Consider the following 15,591-nt stretch of genomic DNA (forward strand, 5'->3'; position numbering starts at 1 on the left):
AGACTCATCTTCCATGTACGGGTCCGTATTTCACTAGTGGATGTTTATACTGATCAGTCTGAGAGGAACAGCCCCTGCTACTCGTGCTGTCCATGTGTGTATGAGCAGTGTGTGTGTGCATGAGTCTGTGTGGGTGTGTAAAGTCACTGCTCTCTGTGTTCATCAGTAGCTGGCCATCTGTGTGTGTGTGTGTGTGCACATGCATCTCCTGGTAACACATTCTCAGCCTTGCTGCAGGCTGGACCCAGGAGCAAGAGGAGCAAGGAGCTGGAGCAACCTCACATCAGGTGGATGGGGGCAGGATGAAACCCCTAGGATGTTGTCACCACAGGACCCGGCTACCTCTGACAAAATGTGATGGAGAAAAATGCACACCTCTCCTTGTGCAGGACAGATTCAAGGTTTAATGGTGGATCACTTGGTACATACTGTCATGGGGTGGGGGATTGGACTTATTCACAGCAGAAGATTCTTATGTCATTGAGAGCTGTGTCGTCCTGAGTTCCCTGAGGTGCTTCCACCTTTGTCTGGAGCCCACAGATGGCCCCGGAGCTGCACCTGCTGCTCCATGGGCCAAAGTGACCCCATGGAAGTCCGTGGCCTTCCAGCTGTGTCCCATCTGAGCAGGTGAACCTCACATTGTTGGCAGCCGTGTCATCACCCAGGTACTTTCTCCCTTCCACACGCAGTGAGAAGGAAACCAGCTTGTTGCTGTGGCAGACCTGGGCGTCAGTCCACTTTCCCCACCTGCCAGAGAAGAAAACAGCTCAACAAGATGTGTTTAGCTTCTGTTGTAATGCAATCAACACCACAACACACCTGTGACCCAGTAGTCGGGGGGCAGGGGAGCTACAGAGGGACAGTGGGTTTCTTCTACAGGCACCTGTTTCACTCGGCTTCCCCATCACCCCCTGGATGCCTGGCCACCATCCAGCCTGGGCTGTCCTGTTTCTTCAAGACTCCTTGAGGAGTTCAGTTCCTTGCTTTGTCCCTGTTATTTAACATAAATGTCCTTTTCCAAGTGACTATTTGAGGAAAAGGAGAAAGTACAGGTTTAATATGTGGATTTTTTCAACTCCCATCTTTTAAAGTACATATTGTTCCCTCTGCAGTACCAGATGTCCACCCAAAGACCTTCACACTTTATGGCCAGGGGGACCTCATCCATGTCCTCAAACAAGGTGGGGAGCCACCCTCATAGGGGGTGTGGGTGCCTACGGGGAAACCATCACACAGGTTTTCCTGCGTGCTGCCCAGAAGCTGCTGACGTCAAGGAGGACAAGAAAGCAAAGAGTACTTACGGCCCAACAGAGGACTCTATGACTGTGCCATCGGTGCAGAGCAGGCGGATGCCGTTCAGAGCTGTGTCATCACCAAACAGCCATAATCCCTGGTAGGGGTCCACCTTAGAAGAGAGGATGAAAATGTGAGTATCACCAGCGAGTGGTTAGCACTCTCCTCCAGGAATGAGGTGAGCTGTCCTGATGAAGGATGGTAGGAGACTCCAGGGACATAGTCAGTGCTGCTGAGCGGGGCTGTGGGACAGCTCCAGGGCATTTCTCAGGGATGCTTTTTTGCTGTTGCCCACCTCTGCTTTTTCTCCAAACTGCAGAGATTGACCCCAGGTCTTCCCTCACTCTATGGACTCTGCTAAGAAATCGCTCCCTGGCAGGGAGCCTGGAGAGCTGCTCTGCAATACAGATTTCTTGCTGGTAAGCCTGCATGAGTGATGCAGATGCAAACTGCTGCAATGGGACAAATCGTTGTGGCCAGCCCTGCTGAGACCAGAACAAAACATCATTTCACAGCAGTTTTTTTTCCATCCCAAAGAAGGAGTGAAACCTTACCTTCACTTCAAATCCCTTAGCGTAGCCACTGGGGCAAAACTGTGGGTTCCCCCAAGAGCCCCAGGGGCCTCCATTGGGCACGGTGAGGATGGACTCATACTCCCGTGATGCCATACCCAAGGGGCAGTAGAAGCCCAGCAGGCAAAGGATGGCCAGGATGAGCAGCTGCATCGTGGGGGACCGGCTTGGCACCTCTCTGCATGTAGGTGATGGCACAGGGGAATTTATGAGCCTGGAGAGTGGGCGGGAGTCCTTGGGGAGTGTCAACAAACCCCGTGTCGAGTGCTAGTTGTTCCTATGAACTGTTCCTGTTGACTGCCTGTCTCTCAGCGGTGGGGCCACCCTTGCCAGGCAGAAGAGGTATCACCAGCGCATGCTGCCTTGGGAGCTTGCAGGGTTGTGCAGACTTGGGGCTGTGAAGGAAGGGGATAGATCTGGGACCACTCCCCAAGGGGGTGCTGCGGGTTTGATGAGGGTCCTGGCAGTGCTGAGAGGAGGGTGTTGGAGGGAGTGAGGTAGGAAGAGGAGTGGTGGGGTGGGAGGGGAAGAAACCTCTGAAGGGGCTGAGGCAAAATGGAAGTAGAATGGTTTAAGGGTTATTTGTCCTGTGGGAGTCCTCACTTGCTTCCACTCCATCACTTTTCTTCTCTCCTTGCTGTCCCACTGGGACTGAGGAAAGTGCCTGCACTGGAAATCGTTGCATTTTGCCCTGAGACACATGTTAAATGTAAAGGGTAGAAACCCCTTCTCACAGGGCAAGTGCTCCAGCTGCCAACCATCTCATGTGGCCTCTGCTGAACTCATTCCAGTTTATTGATGTCTTACTTGTACTGGGGACAGGGGAACAGAAGCAAAACTACACAATCCCATCCTCCCATGGACTCCATGCTCTTTGTGAAGCCACAGCTCCCAGCTGCTCAGGTGGATCTTTAGGAGATGTGAACATACAGAGACAGTGGGAGTTTCCAGCACAAGCAGACCCCTAATTTTACTGTTGTTCCACTCAGATGTGAGTTTCTGCTGCATGCGTTGTTCCTCCAGAGGAACAGGCAGAGAAGAAACCTCTGCTGACAGCAATATTCATGGGTATCCAGTGAGCAGTTGCAGAGTAGGAGGACAAGCTGCTCACAGTCCCATTGAAGAGTCAGAAATAATGCCACCTGGGAGAGTTGTTCTGTTAGGTCTATACCAGCACAGCCAACATAGGGAGAAAGAGTTATTCCAGGCTTCAGTTACCAAAGAATGGAACACACTGCTTCTGTAACAGCTATCTCACACAGGTGAAGCAGGAATTGCTGCTTTCAGTTGAAATCTTCTGATGTCCCCCCTTGGGTAAAATTGTAAAGACCTTCAGTTACTCATGGCATCCCACGGGAGACAAAGAGGTTAAAAATATCTTTTTGTGGCTTTGTGCCCCATAGGCAGCAGGAACCCATCAGAAAGAAGACAACAGTGATGAAAGGCTGCGTGATCAGGGTCCTGGTCTCAAGAATGGTAGCTTATGGATACTTTGCCACTCCTGGAGAGACAGGAATTTCTAAGTTGAGATGTCGACTGGATCTCCTCATAAGAGTGGCAGCAACTGCAGAAAGAGCAATGGGCCATTGCCGGGTACCACATCCAGTAAAGAGCTGTGAAGAAATGATTTGACCAACCCCCTTCATTAACCATGCTGGCTGGATGGTGAAGCTTTCTGGATGTGTGGAAAGTAATGGATTTAGGGTAGAACAGTGACAGAGACACCTGGAATAGAAAAAGGATCTTAAGGAGAAGCAGTGAAGAAGAGCTGGGTGGGGGAGGAGGCCTAAACTGACAGTTGCTGAAAAGGTAGAGAAGTTTTACAGTTTATAGTCATATCCATGGATCTGAAACTTGCTCTGTTTGAGTCTCTCTTATTGAGAGGGTCTGTTTTCTTTGTCTTCCACTTTCACACAACTTCTGCTGTTTCCTGTCAGTCAGCCCCAGTGGTGCTGCTGCTGCAGGTAGGAGAAGGGCGATCCTGGCTGGGAAAAGACCCCGCTCAGCATCTTTGCTGATGTTTTTGTTGCTCCCTTTAGGCTGCCTGAGGAGGACGTGGCAGAGGCAGCGGCCTCGGGTCAGTGGTTCTGTGGTACTCCAGCAGGAAGCAGTGGAAACAATTCACGCTGGTAATTAACTCTGCCTGTGGGAGAGGGCAGACGCTGCGTTTCTATAACTTCAGAGTGGGGAGCTAGAAAACAAACAAGGAACTAATTTCAGTTTTATGTTTTCCTCTCTTGTCTCTCATTAATTTTTAAACCTCCAGTGTGATGAACCTTCTTCTTGAGTGAAACACTTTTTTTCTTTAATTCTACAGGACACATTCCCAGCTGTAGGAGTAAGGCATGGACTAGAATGAAAATGCTGGGATCACTATCAGGAGTTGAATTTGTGCTGCTGAGGTGCAGGGCCAATGAGTTCTTTTTGATAAACCTCCTCATACACTGAACCTGCCCGAGTACCCAGTGATGTCTCCAACATCTCTGCTAATGAATATTGTTTTAACCTGAGGAAGCTCTTCACTCTCTGCTCCTTTTTCTCTTCTGTTAACCTGCACTCCTGCAGTCAGACAGGGAAAGTACCAGGTTGCAAGCCCAGGATGGGTGGATTTTTCTTTGTGTTAGATTGGAAAGCTGGAGTTCGAACTTCTCAGTGAGTCTGGCAACTTCTTTGCTGTTTAGCTTTGGTAGCTAGTTGTAGGGTCATGTTTTGTGTCATATCTTTTTTAGTTTTTCTTTTTATTTAATTATTGGAAAAGAGGGTAGCATTAGACTCAACAATTGAAATGAATACACGATGACCAGTGTAGGACAAAGACCAGTTGTGTATTTTTGCAAACATGTACATCAAAAATATATATTTCTTAATTTTTGGACAACTTCTGGGTGTAATTTCCATCCAGATTTAAGTCCCCCTCCCTGTGATAAAAAAGAACTGAGAGTTACAATGAAATCAGAAGCTTTGAAAGCAGTGTAGGTGCTCAAAATAATCAGAAATTAGCAGAATAGAAATGGAAATAGAAGGCAGTAGCCTTGTTGACATTGCATTACAGATACCTAAGTGTTGGTTAAGTAAATCCCACTTTCTCTGGGCCAGAAGGTATTTTGTCATTTACTGTACATTTACAAGATGGTGAGGCTCTCCAGAGAAAGTACAGGAGTTGTATTCTCGGTTGTCCTTCTCTAGCAATGAGAACATTCCCAGATGATGGTGAGAAAAAGTTACTTTAAGTTGTATGTGGACTGAAAAAAATACTTGCAATGGCCTTCATAATGTCATTGGACATAAAGCCGGCTAAATTCTTCCCAAATCTGGAAACTAAAGCTTGGTTTTGGATAAAAGACCTGGTTTTAAGTGTTCTTTGGTGCTGCCAAGGGGCCAGTCAGCCTTTAAAGCATGTAGCACTGCTGCTGCTGTCATGTCAGTTTAAGAACAGAAGCGGAGTCTCAGAGCTCTCTCAGCTACTAATGATGTTCTTTGGGGGCCAGGGAACTGACACTGGCTGACACCACTGGTGAACCTGGACCAGACAGACGCATAGGCAAGTTGCCAGCTGGGTGAGGGGCAGCACTTCTTGCCCACAACATAATAGTGGTGAGGTGTGATTTCTGTGACTGCCTACATGAGGCCAGTGATATTTCCCCCTCTTAGAAACACCCCTAATAGCACAAAGTCATTAGACTAAGTCAGAGTCCAGGACTTCTCACCGCTCTCAGTGCAGAGCAACTGGTGCTGAGAATTAGTTCTCTGAGGCAGAAGTAGAGGCAAATATATCTTTCCCTTTCACAGTTTGTTTGTTTCTCATTTCTGCTACTTCTTGCTCTTTTCTATTGACTGGTGAGGCCACCAGAGCTGTGGTTCAGGTTCACCTAAGTTATGACACCTCCCTTTATTTGCCTATACAAAAGTCCACTTGTGACCTTTGTGTCTGAGCTGCTGCTACAGTCAGTGGGATGTACACGCTTGGTGAAGTCCAGAAATTGATTCCACTGAAATTGAATCCACAGAAGGGCCTTTATGTAGCTGATTAAGCTGCCTAAGGGTAGGTGTCTAACGCCACTGGAAACTCCACAGGGCAACACATCTTCACATCTTGCTTCTGCTCACCAAGCCATAAGGAGCACGGGTTTGTTTAGGCCTGGTAATGAGAAACTGGAGTCTACCTTATGTTTTCCTCTGCTATTTTTTAAAATGTTTGTTCTTCTATGGTTGTCTTTGATATTTCCTGGTAATAATTCCTCATGGAGCTTTTTGTCTCAGATGAAGCCAGTTTCTAGGGAGAGTCTTCATGAGGACAGAGCAGATTATTTCTGGAGAGAATTTGTAATAGGGAAATGTTGTCAGTGGTTACAGTTATTATTAAAAGTTGCATGTGAAATAGATAGCAAGCTTTGTCTCTGACACTTCTTCCTCTTCATGCTCTTCCTCTGCTTCAGTGTGGGGTCCCTCCCATGGGAGACAGTCCTCCATGAACTTCTCCAGTGTGGGTCCTTCCCATGGGCTGCAGTTCTTCATGAACTGCTCCAGAGTGGGTCACTTCCACAGGGTGCAGTCCTTCAGGAACAGACTGCTCCAGCCTGGGTCACCCATGGGGTCACAAGTCCTGCCAGCAAACCTGGTCCAGCGTGGGCTCCTGTCTCCACAGGGTCACAGGTCCTGCCAGGAGCCTGCTCCAGTGTGGGCTTCCCATGGGGTCACAGCCTCCTTTGGGCATCCACCTGCTCTGGCGTGGGGTCCTCCCCCGGCTGCAGGTGGAGATCTGCTCCACCATGGGACTTCCATGGGCTGCAGGGGACAGGTGGCCTCACCATGATCTGCACCACAGGCTGCAGGGAAATCTCTGCTCCAGTGGCTGGAGCACCTCCTGCCCTCCTTATTCACTGACCCTGGTGTCTGCAGGGTTCTTTCACATATTCTCACTCCTCTCCCCTGCTGCCGTGCAGCATTTTTACACTTTCTTAAATATATTACCACAGAGATGCCACCAGCATCACTGATGGGACCAGCTTTGGACAGCAGTGGTTCCATCTTGGAGCTGGCTGGCATTGGCTCTGTCTGACATGGTGGCAGCTCCTGGTGTCTTGTCACAGAAACCACCCCTGCAGGCCATCCCACTACGAAGACTTTGCCACGTAAATCCAGTACCCCCATGTATTATATAAAAAGTTGGCAAATCCTACTGTAAAATTTAAGATGGAATAAGAGTTCTGTAGTTACTCAGATCACCCTTGGAACAATTTTTAAAAACTGACCTCCTGATTGCCCCTATTTAGCCTTCCAGTAATTTTGAATGACATGATATCCATCACTGCTATGACCTTAGCTCTTCCAGTTTAGAGACATCTTAGACCTCTTGAGTGCTTATTATCAGTTTTATTTATTTGTTGCTATTCACTCTGTTATTTTTTTTTTCTCTCTTCTAAAACAATTTAAATTTCTACCTAATCTTTCTAAGACCCCTAGACCCCAACAGTGGTTGGAACCATCTGGATGCAACAAAGTTTCTTTCACTATGACCATTGATGCAAATAAATAATTTTAAAATGGCCATATCTGCTGTGATCTTCTTTTATACTATCAGCTGGTCCTAAAGATTTTCTGACAGGCTCCTGAATTCTTAATGTGAAGAAACATTATTAGCGCTAATTCCCTTTGCCATTTGTTCCACAAAGTGCTTTTCTCTGCTGTGTTTTTGCATGCAATCTGCCACCAGATATGTTGCTTCTATGTTTTCTGTTTGGCCACAACTTTAGCTTTCGCTGTTTCCTGCAGTCTACCTTACCTTACAGTTTAACAATACCTGTTTGTTTTTACCCTTCCTCAAGCCCTTTTTAGTAAGCTGTGTGCCCTGGTCTTGTACTTTCAGCCCAATACCCTTTAGATCACTCTGGCCATCAGTCAGTGTGCAAGCCCTAGGGTTTCCTTTGCAGGAAACATTTTGGAAGGAAGAATGGAACGGACCCTCTGCAGTGTTCATATATGTGGCTTGTCTGTGGGTGAGGAGGAGAGTCAGGACCTACTCTTGCTGAGAGACGTGCAGTGTCACCTCAGCCCTGAGATGACAACAGAGAGAGATGGGCATCTTGTAGCTGTGAACATTCCCCATGTCAACAACAGTCTCTATTACTTGTTGTTAGATTATTCACTTTTTTTTTTTTTAAGAAATAACATGCTTCTGAGGAGCATCATAACACAATTACAGCTGTTGCCTGAGGAAGACAGGCAGCAGCCCTTCCCAGGGACTTGCCCACCTCTTGCCCAACTTGTTCCTACCAAATCAATGAGCAGAAATCCTGTCTCCAGCTGGGGTGGGGAGTGAGGGGCTGATGCTGCCCCACAGCACCCACAGAGAGCTTACAGGGAGGGTTTTTGGGAAATCTGAAGACAGGAGAGAGTGCCAAAGTGAACTGAGATTAGCTGAGAAATAAGTACTTTGTGTATGAAATCTGCTAAGAGATGCCTTGCAGGTGCTGAACCCTGAGGACTATATCACTAGCAGAGTTTTGCTGGTATGTCATGCCAAGCAAAGCCATAGCTATCCTGGCATGATGTATTGCCGCCAGCTTTTGTTCACTTTGAAGAGTGAAAATAAACAGATTTGACAAAAGATTTTTTCCTGGGAAAAAAACCTTCAGAACTTGACCCTGAGAGACTTGATCTTTCTTTGAAGTTGGCCCTTCTTTGAGCAAGGGGCTCAGGTTCTGTGAAAAAAACTCCATCTGCTGAGATGTTGTCTGGGACTAAATTGGTATAAAACTAGACGTATTGCAGCGTTACTGACATAACCGTGATGGCAAAACTCTTCTGTAGGCTTGTCTTCTGAGTTAGTTCTAAACACATTTCCTTCCTGATTTATGTTCTTCTTTCCATTTTACACAGTCCCTTTTCTACTTCCATCTCTTTCCAGACTCTATATCATCCCTTTTCTTTCCTAGGCCACATGAATTTATATTTTTGAGCCCTTCATTCGCAATTCTTTCTGATATTTTCTGTGCTGTCTGGAAACTTTAGACATTTGAAGATTAAACCCCCATAAGCATTGTCTACAGAGTCTCTAAATTCTTCTTTAATAACATCCCTCCAGTCTCAAACCTGAGTTTCAGGTGTTCTTTAAGCTAATATACACCAAGGGCCTGTTTGCTGACTACAAACCAGGAGGAAGAAGGAAAGATAAAAATCCTCTGAGCAATGAAAATACCTGGAGCACAAAGGAATTCTCATTGTGAGAGAGGCTGTTGAAAGTACAAGGGCAGAAAGGAGAACATGGAAAAGAAAAGGTATTTTGCCGTCAATACAAATCCCCTGGTATCACTGCAGGAGGAAAAATGCATAATCCTTTTCTTACTCCCAGAGCCTCCAAGGGCACAGCAGTGACAGAGCTTCACGGTTGAGCTGCTTTGTCCTGAGCACAGCAGGAGAAGAGCAGGCAGGAGAAGGCAGCTGCAGCGGGGTTGCACAATGACCATTCCTCTTCAGGTTCCTGAAAGAGCAGTTGCTGGGTAACTCCCAGCTTTGGAAATGGAGAAATTTATGCTCCAGCAACATAATGTAATCCAACCTTTATAACCACTGCTGCTGTCTGCTGCTGTGTCTTCAGAGAATAGCTGTCAGGGTGAGGAGAGCCACTGCTCAGTACAACAGCAAGACAGGAATACTGGCCACATCTACTGGGAACGAGCTGAGACAGTTGGGCAAGTCCTTGAAGTTCATGTTGAGGAGAAGTGGATGTTAGACTGAGTGTGAAATAGGTCCTCTGTGGGCCAAGCAAAGGTGCAGCCAGGGAGCTTCTCTCTTTTCACAGTCCCATTGGCAGGAATGATGGCTATTTCCTATTGACCTCCAACATCAGCAGCATCCCCTCTTGTGGGGTCCCCCAGGTTCCCGATAACCTGTGTTTCAGCCACCGCATGCACCAGCCTCTTCCATCTTCCAGCTCCTCTCCCTTGGTGACATGCTGATATATGGGGTGTGATCTTGATTCGGTAGCTATGTGACATTCTTGTGGCATAAAGACAAACATTTCTGGCTTGCTACTGCCTATGACCACTACGATGAAGCAGATGATGTGCATTATATGTTATTTTTATTGTCCTCAGATGGGAAACAGGTAATAACCTGATTTTAACTTTGTCTCCTTGTATCTTTTCCTTTGCCCTTTATTCGGATCAGGCCTTTTATATTCTGTTCTAATCATGAATCCTCTTGCCCTGACGAAATCCAATTTCCACAGAAAAGCTTTGTGAAGAATGAACAAGGTGGTTTCTGGAGAGAGTGTCAGTATCAGGGAAATGTCAAGCCAGGTCATTATTAATGGTTGCCTATAAAATAAATAATAAGGTTTTTAACTTTGTGGACCATAACAAGCTGTAATAGGCTGCAAGTACTTTGGAGGACACAGCTTGAGCTTGACAAATAGTCTTGTCAAATTGGAGAAACAGTTTGAGAAAAATAGGATGCAGTTCTGCAGGGACAAGGGTGAGCTTCCACCTTATGCAGAAATAAGCAGCTGCATGAGGAAAAATGCCTGCATTAACATCAGTCTGCAGAGAAGGGTCTGAGGGTCATAACATATCAAAGGCAAAGCATGAGTCAGCGGCGTCAGGTCGTCTCCATGCCAAGATATATGAACCAAATTACAGCTTGCAAGACAAATGGAGTGATTTTTCTTCTCGGCATTTGTGAGCCCCCATCAGGGCTGCTCTGCTCAGCTGAGGGCACTGAACTTCCAGAAGGACTGTGGCCCAGTTGGACAGAGTCCAGCGGAAAGCAAAAGTGGTCAGCGGTCTGGAAAACATGACCTCTGAGGAATGAGCGTGAGAGCTGAGAACATATAATCAAGAGACAGGAAGACATAAAGAGTACATTGGGGAGGCAGACATTGCTTCAGGGCCTGAGAAAACATGTTACAGTAGGAGTGCTGTCACCTGGGGTCTGTAGGGAATGAGGGGATCAGCAAGTCCCCACACCCTGCATTACTGACAGATCATGGCCACTGTGGGGGCGGGATAAAAGCCTACGACAGTGCAAAATACTGCTGAAAAGAGAAAGAATGACCTGGTCTCTGTCAGGCTGAGAAAGAGTAATGGATGAACATCACAGCCAGCTGAGATTGGACACTGGGGTTCACTTGATAACAATAATTATGCCTAGGGAGGTTGTAAGATCTCCACCACTGGAGGATTTTTGGTAAAGTTTGAGTAGATGTGCATAAGGGATGATTAGCATGCAATGATTGCTTTGGAGCAGGAATGCACTAGGAGACCTCCTTAACATCCTTCCATCCCTGTTTGCTCTAACTAAATGATTATTTGTGTAAGCGAAGTGGTTCGAAACCAGGACCTTCGGCTGGTGAGCATGGGTAAAGCCTCCAGCAGCTGCTTCTCCTCTGGAGACTCAGTGGAAACGTAGCTGCACCTGGGGCTGATGGGGACCCAGGTGGGAACAGCACGATGGAAGAGCCTTGAGGGGAGCAGTGCAGCTATCATGGACACAGCTCTGCTCGTAGACCCTGTCTGCTGTCAGTGCTCACCGCAGGGACTCTGCAGCAAGAGGGTCTTTGCTGAAGCATCGGTTGCTGGAGGAGTGAGTGAATAGATTGAGGTGGGAGGGAGATGCCACCTCTCCCCATTTGCCATGCACGATCATGTCACTTATGTCTGCAGGCTCGTTGGGGACAGCTTTCCCTGGGGGCTGGCTGCTTGCCTTGGCCCTGGCACTGCTTTCTCCCAGGGAGCAAAGCCTCTGTCTGTGCCGCAGGAAGGGGAGTGTGAAATGGCAAGTGACAGGCGTTTACGGGAGGTTTACACCAGCAAATGGGTGAAAGCTGCTGCCAAAAGCATCATTACAATGTGTTTATTTTCTTTGTATTTGTAGGCTAAAATTGGGAAAAATCTGAGAATGCAAGCAAAGGCAGTTTGGACAGCTGGGATCTAACTGTTTACACAAACTGTTGATGAAGAATATAAGTAACCAGGGTCATGTATACATTACAGCATGTGCTGCATTTATTAAATTAAGTGTATGAAAATATTTATTGGATCACATATTATTACATGCATTATGATTTACTGTGACCATAAGCCTGTACTGAATTTCCCAGCGCATCCACACCTGGCCAGCAGAATGGAGGTACTAAATAATCTTGAACTTTTTAAATACAATCTGAACTAGGGTTGCAGATAAGAAACTGTTGGACATCAAATTCCTGTTGCCTGGGGAGTCCTTTTCCTGACCAGTAATGTGAGCCTAGTAAAGGGTAAATATCCCCCGAGCAGCAGTGAAGAAAACAAACAAAGGAATAAATCCTGTCTAGCACTGACATGCAAGAAAAACCACAGAGCCAATTTTCTAGGGGTACTCTGCACTTCCCTCTAGCTACAGCATTGTTCTCAGAGCTAGGTGAGCCCAGGGGCGGCTGCTCGAGCTCTGGCACAGGTCTGGCCTGGGCTGGGATTAGGGAACGCTAAAACCGACATCAGCTCTTTTCTAAGGTAGGGGTGGGAGGGGAAAGGACAATTTGGGGTCAAGCAGGGGAAAGGAAAGAAAGCAGAAATAGTGCTTTACTTGGGCTGAATTTCTCTGCCATTGCCAGACCTGGAGTAATTAATTAAGTAAACAAGCAGGACTCAGACTGCTTGTACCTCCTAGAAAATGCTCACTTTTGTGCAACACTTCTGTGGGACTGGAAAGCCTCCTCACTCTGGGTCCCCAATGGTGCAAGAGCAGTGAAAACCTGATGTGGGAATGGGGACAGCAAATCTCCGATGCATCAGCAGCAGGCAGTGTCGTGGCAGCAGCTGGCTGACTCATCACCACTGCTCTGCAGTGGTGGCTTATTTTCTGGTTAAGGCTGTCAGATAAGTGCCAAGTAATAACAAGCCTCCTGGAAAATCCTTCTGCTGCCAGTGACTGCAAGGGCTTGCTTGTACATTTTGTGAGGCTGCTCTAAACCCAGAGAACTGATGGGGAAACATTCAGTCCTTGTAAGGAAGAACAAGTAGTCTACTAGTACTCTGAGCACCATAGAATGGTTGGCCATTGACATCTACCTGCACAGGAACTGTTTGTCAGGCAAAATAAAATAAGCCATTATCAAGAGCCATGATGGACAAAATGGCTGTGGCCCCCATTTGCCAGCCTGGCCCTGGAAAACCAGGCTGGGAGCATCATGGTTGTTGCAGAGGGAAGAGTGGGATGGATGGATGGATAGATGGATGCATGGATGGATGGATGGATGAGTGAATGTTCACTACTGTTCGGGAAAGTTCACAATCACTGTCTCCGTGTTTCTCATCTCCTCTGACAGCAACTGGAGAACTGCTCTGCCCCATGTCTGTCCCATCCTGCCATGTCTTCCTCAGCAGCAGAGTGTAGGGAAGTGACAATTTCTGCAGAGAAGGGAAGTGTTGCCCTAGTCAATGCTTCCAAAAGTCCATATGCACTGGCACCAGCAAGAAAAACAGTCATCCATTTCTCTCTCCCAGCTCTCTCTCTGCTAGTCTTCTTTTCACATGATAAATATAAGCCCACACTATATCCTGCTCTTTGGGGGCTCAGAATTGAATTTTGCTACGCCTCTAAGGAGATTTGAGGTAGCTCTGACTTATTGTACAAATGCATGTTCATTTCTTGAAAAAGGATAAAAACTGAGGATGACGATGATTATTATTGAACCCCAGGTTTATCATCACAGCCTTGCTAGGAATGATGCCTCCAACATCAAGGGAAGATTTACAGAGAAAAGTACTTTCATAGAATCATAAAATAGCTTGGGTTGGAAGGGAGCTTCAAAGTTCATCTAGTCCAACCCACTGCCGTGAGCAGGGACATCTTCAACTACATCAGGTTGCTTAGAGCCCCGTCCAGCCTGGCCTGGACTGTCTCCAGGGATGGGGCATCCACCACCTCTCTGGGCAACCTGAGCCAGTGTTTCACCACCCTCACTGTAAAAAATCTTTTCCTTACATCTAGTCTAAGTCTATCCTCCTTTAGTTTCAAACCTGTTGTAACAGGCCCTGCTAAAAAGACTGCCCCCATCTTTCTTATAGGCACCTCTTAAGTAATGAAAGGCCACAGTAAGGGATCCCCAGAGCCTCCTCTTCTCCAGGCTGAACAACCCAACTCTCTCAGCCGGTCCTCATAGCAGAGCTGTTCCAGCCCTCTGATCATTTCTGTGGCTCCTCTGGCCCCTCTTCAACAGGTTGATGTCTTTCCTGCACTGCGGGCTCCAGAGCTGGACACAGGAATCCAGGTGGGGTCTCACCAGAGCAGAGCAGAGGGGCAGAATCACCTCCCTTGACCTGCTGGCCACGCTGCTTTTGATGCAGCCCAGGATACAATTGACCTTCTGGGCTGCAAGTGCACATTGCTGGCTCATGTCCAATCTTTCATCCACCAGTACCCCCAAGTCCTTCTCCAAAGGACTACTCTCAATCCTTTCATCCCCCAGCCTGTATTGATAGGGGGATTGCTCCAGCCCAGGTGCAGGACCTTGCACTTTGCCTCGTTGAAGCTCATGAGGTTCACATGGGCCCACTTCCTGCGCTCCTGGTAATCCAGCCTGCTTCTTTGCTGGTGCAAACTCTTCTCTTGCATTTCCTCCTGCTGCTTCCTGGATGAACTCACCCTCTGTTCCTCCCCTGGAGAGGTGAGGGTTGTCTGCCTTCGCTGCAAAGGGCCACCATACATATGTAAGTGCCTGTGACTGTGTTTGAACTGCCGCATGGCAGGAGTGAAGAAAACAAATTGCAACTCATAGCAATGATTCAATGGCTTTGGTACACACGCAGTAAAGGCAGGCGATCTTCAGAGCTGTGTCATTATCTCTACTTCTGGCAGACTCCACCTGGGAGGAAGCAAAGATCTAGTGACAGAAGGCAAGACTGGATTTACTCAGGGGTTCAATAAAATTCTGCGCATCTTTTGATTTAAATGAGCCTCTTAAAAACACACCACATGATTTCAATACCAATTTGCAAAGCTGTTTCCTGTGTATTTCCTTCTGATCCACAATGTAAGGCTGAAGCCCTGGACCTCATCTAGAAAAAACAAGGGGACTGTATTGCCCTTCTCTCCCCTGTCATCCACTTGTGTTCAGGCTCCAGGAGTACAGTCTTCTCTTGCAGCAACACAGAGATTATAATAGCTCCAAACAGCATAGGATGGGAGAGTCCCGGCTTGATTTGCATTAATTTATGCACTAAGGCTTCCCTTTGTCTGAGGAGCTTTTCACTAATAGATTCCTCACTGGCAGAAGCCAAGGTCTAATTACATGATAAAATTGTGCAGATGTGGCCATAGAAGAGACACACACTGTTAATAGAATATTTTTCCGCTGTGGCTTGTCCCAATTTGGAGAGAAAAATAAACTGTCTTCTTCTTTTTTTCCTTGTATAACCACACCTTGTGTAGGCATACGGTTAAAATAAAGAAGAACTCAGCCTCACTGGTGAAGCTATTATGGCCAAGCTGTTTGGACCTGTATTTCAAGAAACTCGGGGGCTTTGCCCTTCTATACCTGGCCATGGTTGAGGAAGGGACAAAAGAATCAAAACACTGAGGAAATTCCCCAACGCAAGTGTTACTCAAGTGAAGTTTGTAGATATCATTTGTAGTGTTCAAAGCACTTCAAAGACCATGTGCAATCCTACTTTCAGGAGTAGGTAAAGATGAGGGGAACGATGAGGTAAAGATGAGGTTCATGGCTTCATGGACAGAGTTGCTGTAT

General features: G+C 47.0%; 1 protein-coding gene across 1 annotated transcript; it reads right to left on the bottom strand.

Annotated features, from left to right (window-relative positions):
* Nucleotides 1-452: 452 nt before the first annotated feature.
* Nucleotides 453-15,389, bottom strand: LOC308037050 (vitelline membrane outer layer protein 1-like; the record flags this gene model as incomplete). Its single annotated transcript, XM_080338515.1, has 4 exons — nt 453-747; nt 1,302-1,405; nt 1,848-2,043; nt 15,382-15,389. 4 exons carry the CDS (start codon nt 15,387-15,389, stop codon nt 453-455), a joined length of 603 nt encoding a protein of 200 aa, XP_080194641.1.
* Nucleotides 15,390-15,591: the final 202 nt, after the last annotated feature.

The sequence above is a fragment of the Nesoenas mayeri genome (assembly GCF_963082525.1).
Source record: "Nesoenas mayeri genome assembly, chromosome: 1".
Classification (NCBI taxonomy): Eukaryota; Metazoa; Chordata; class Aves; order Columbiformes; family Columbidae; genus Nesoenas; species Nesoenas mayeri.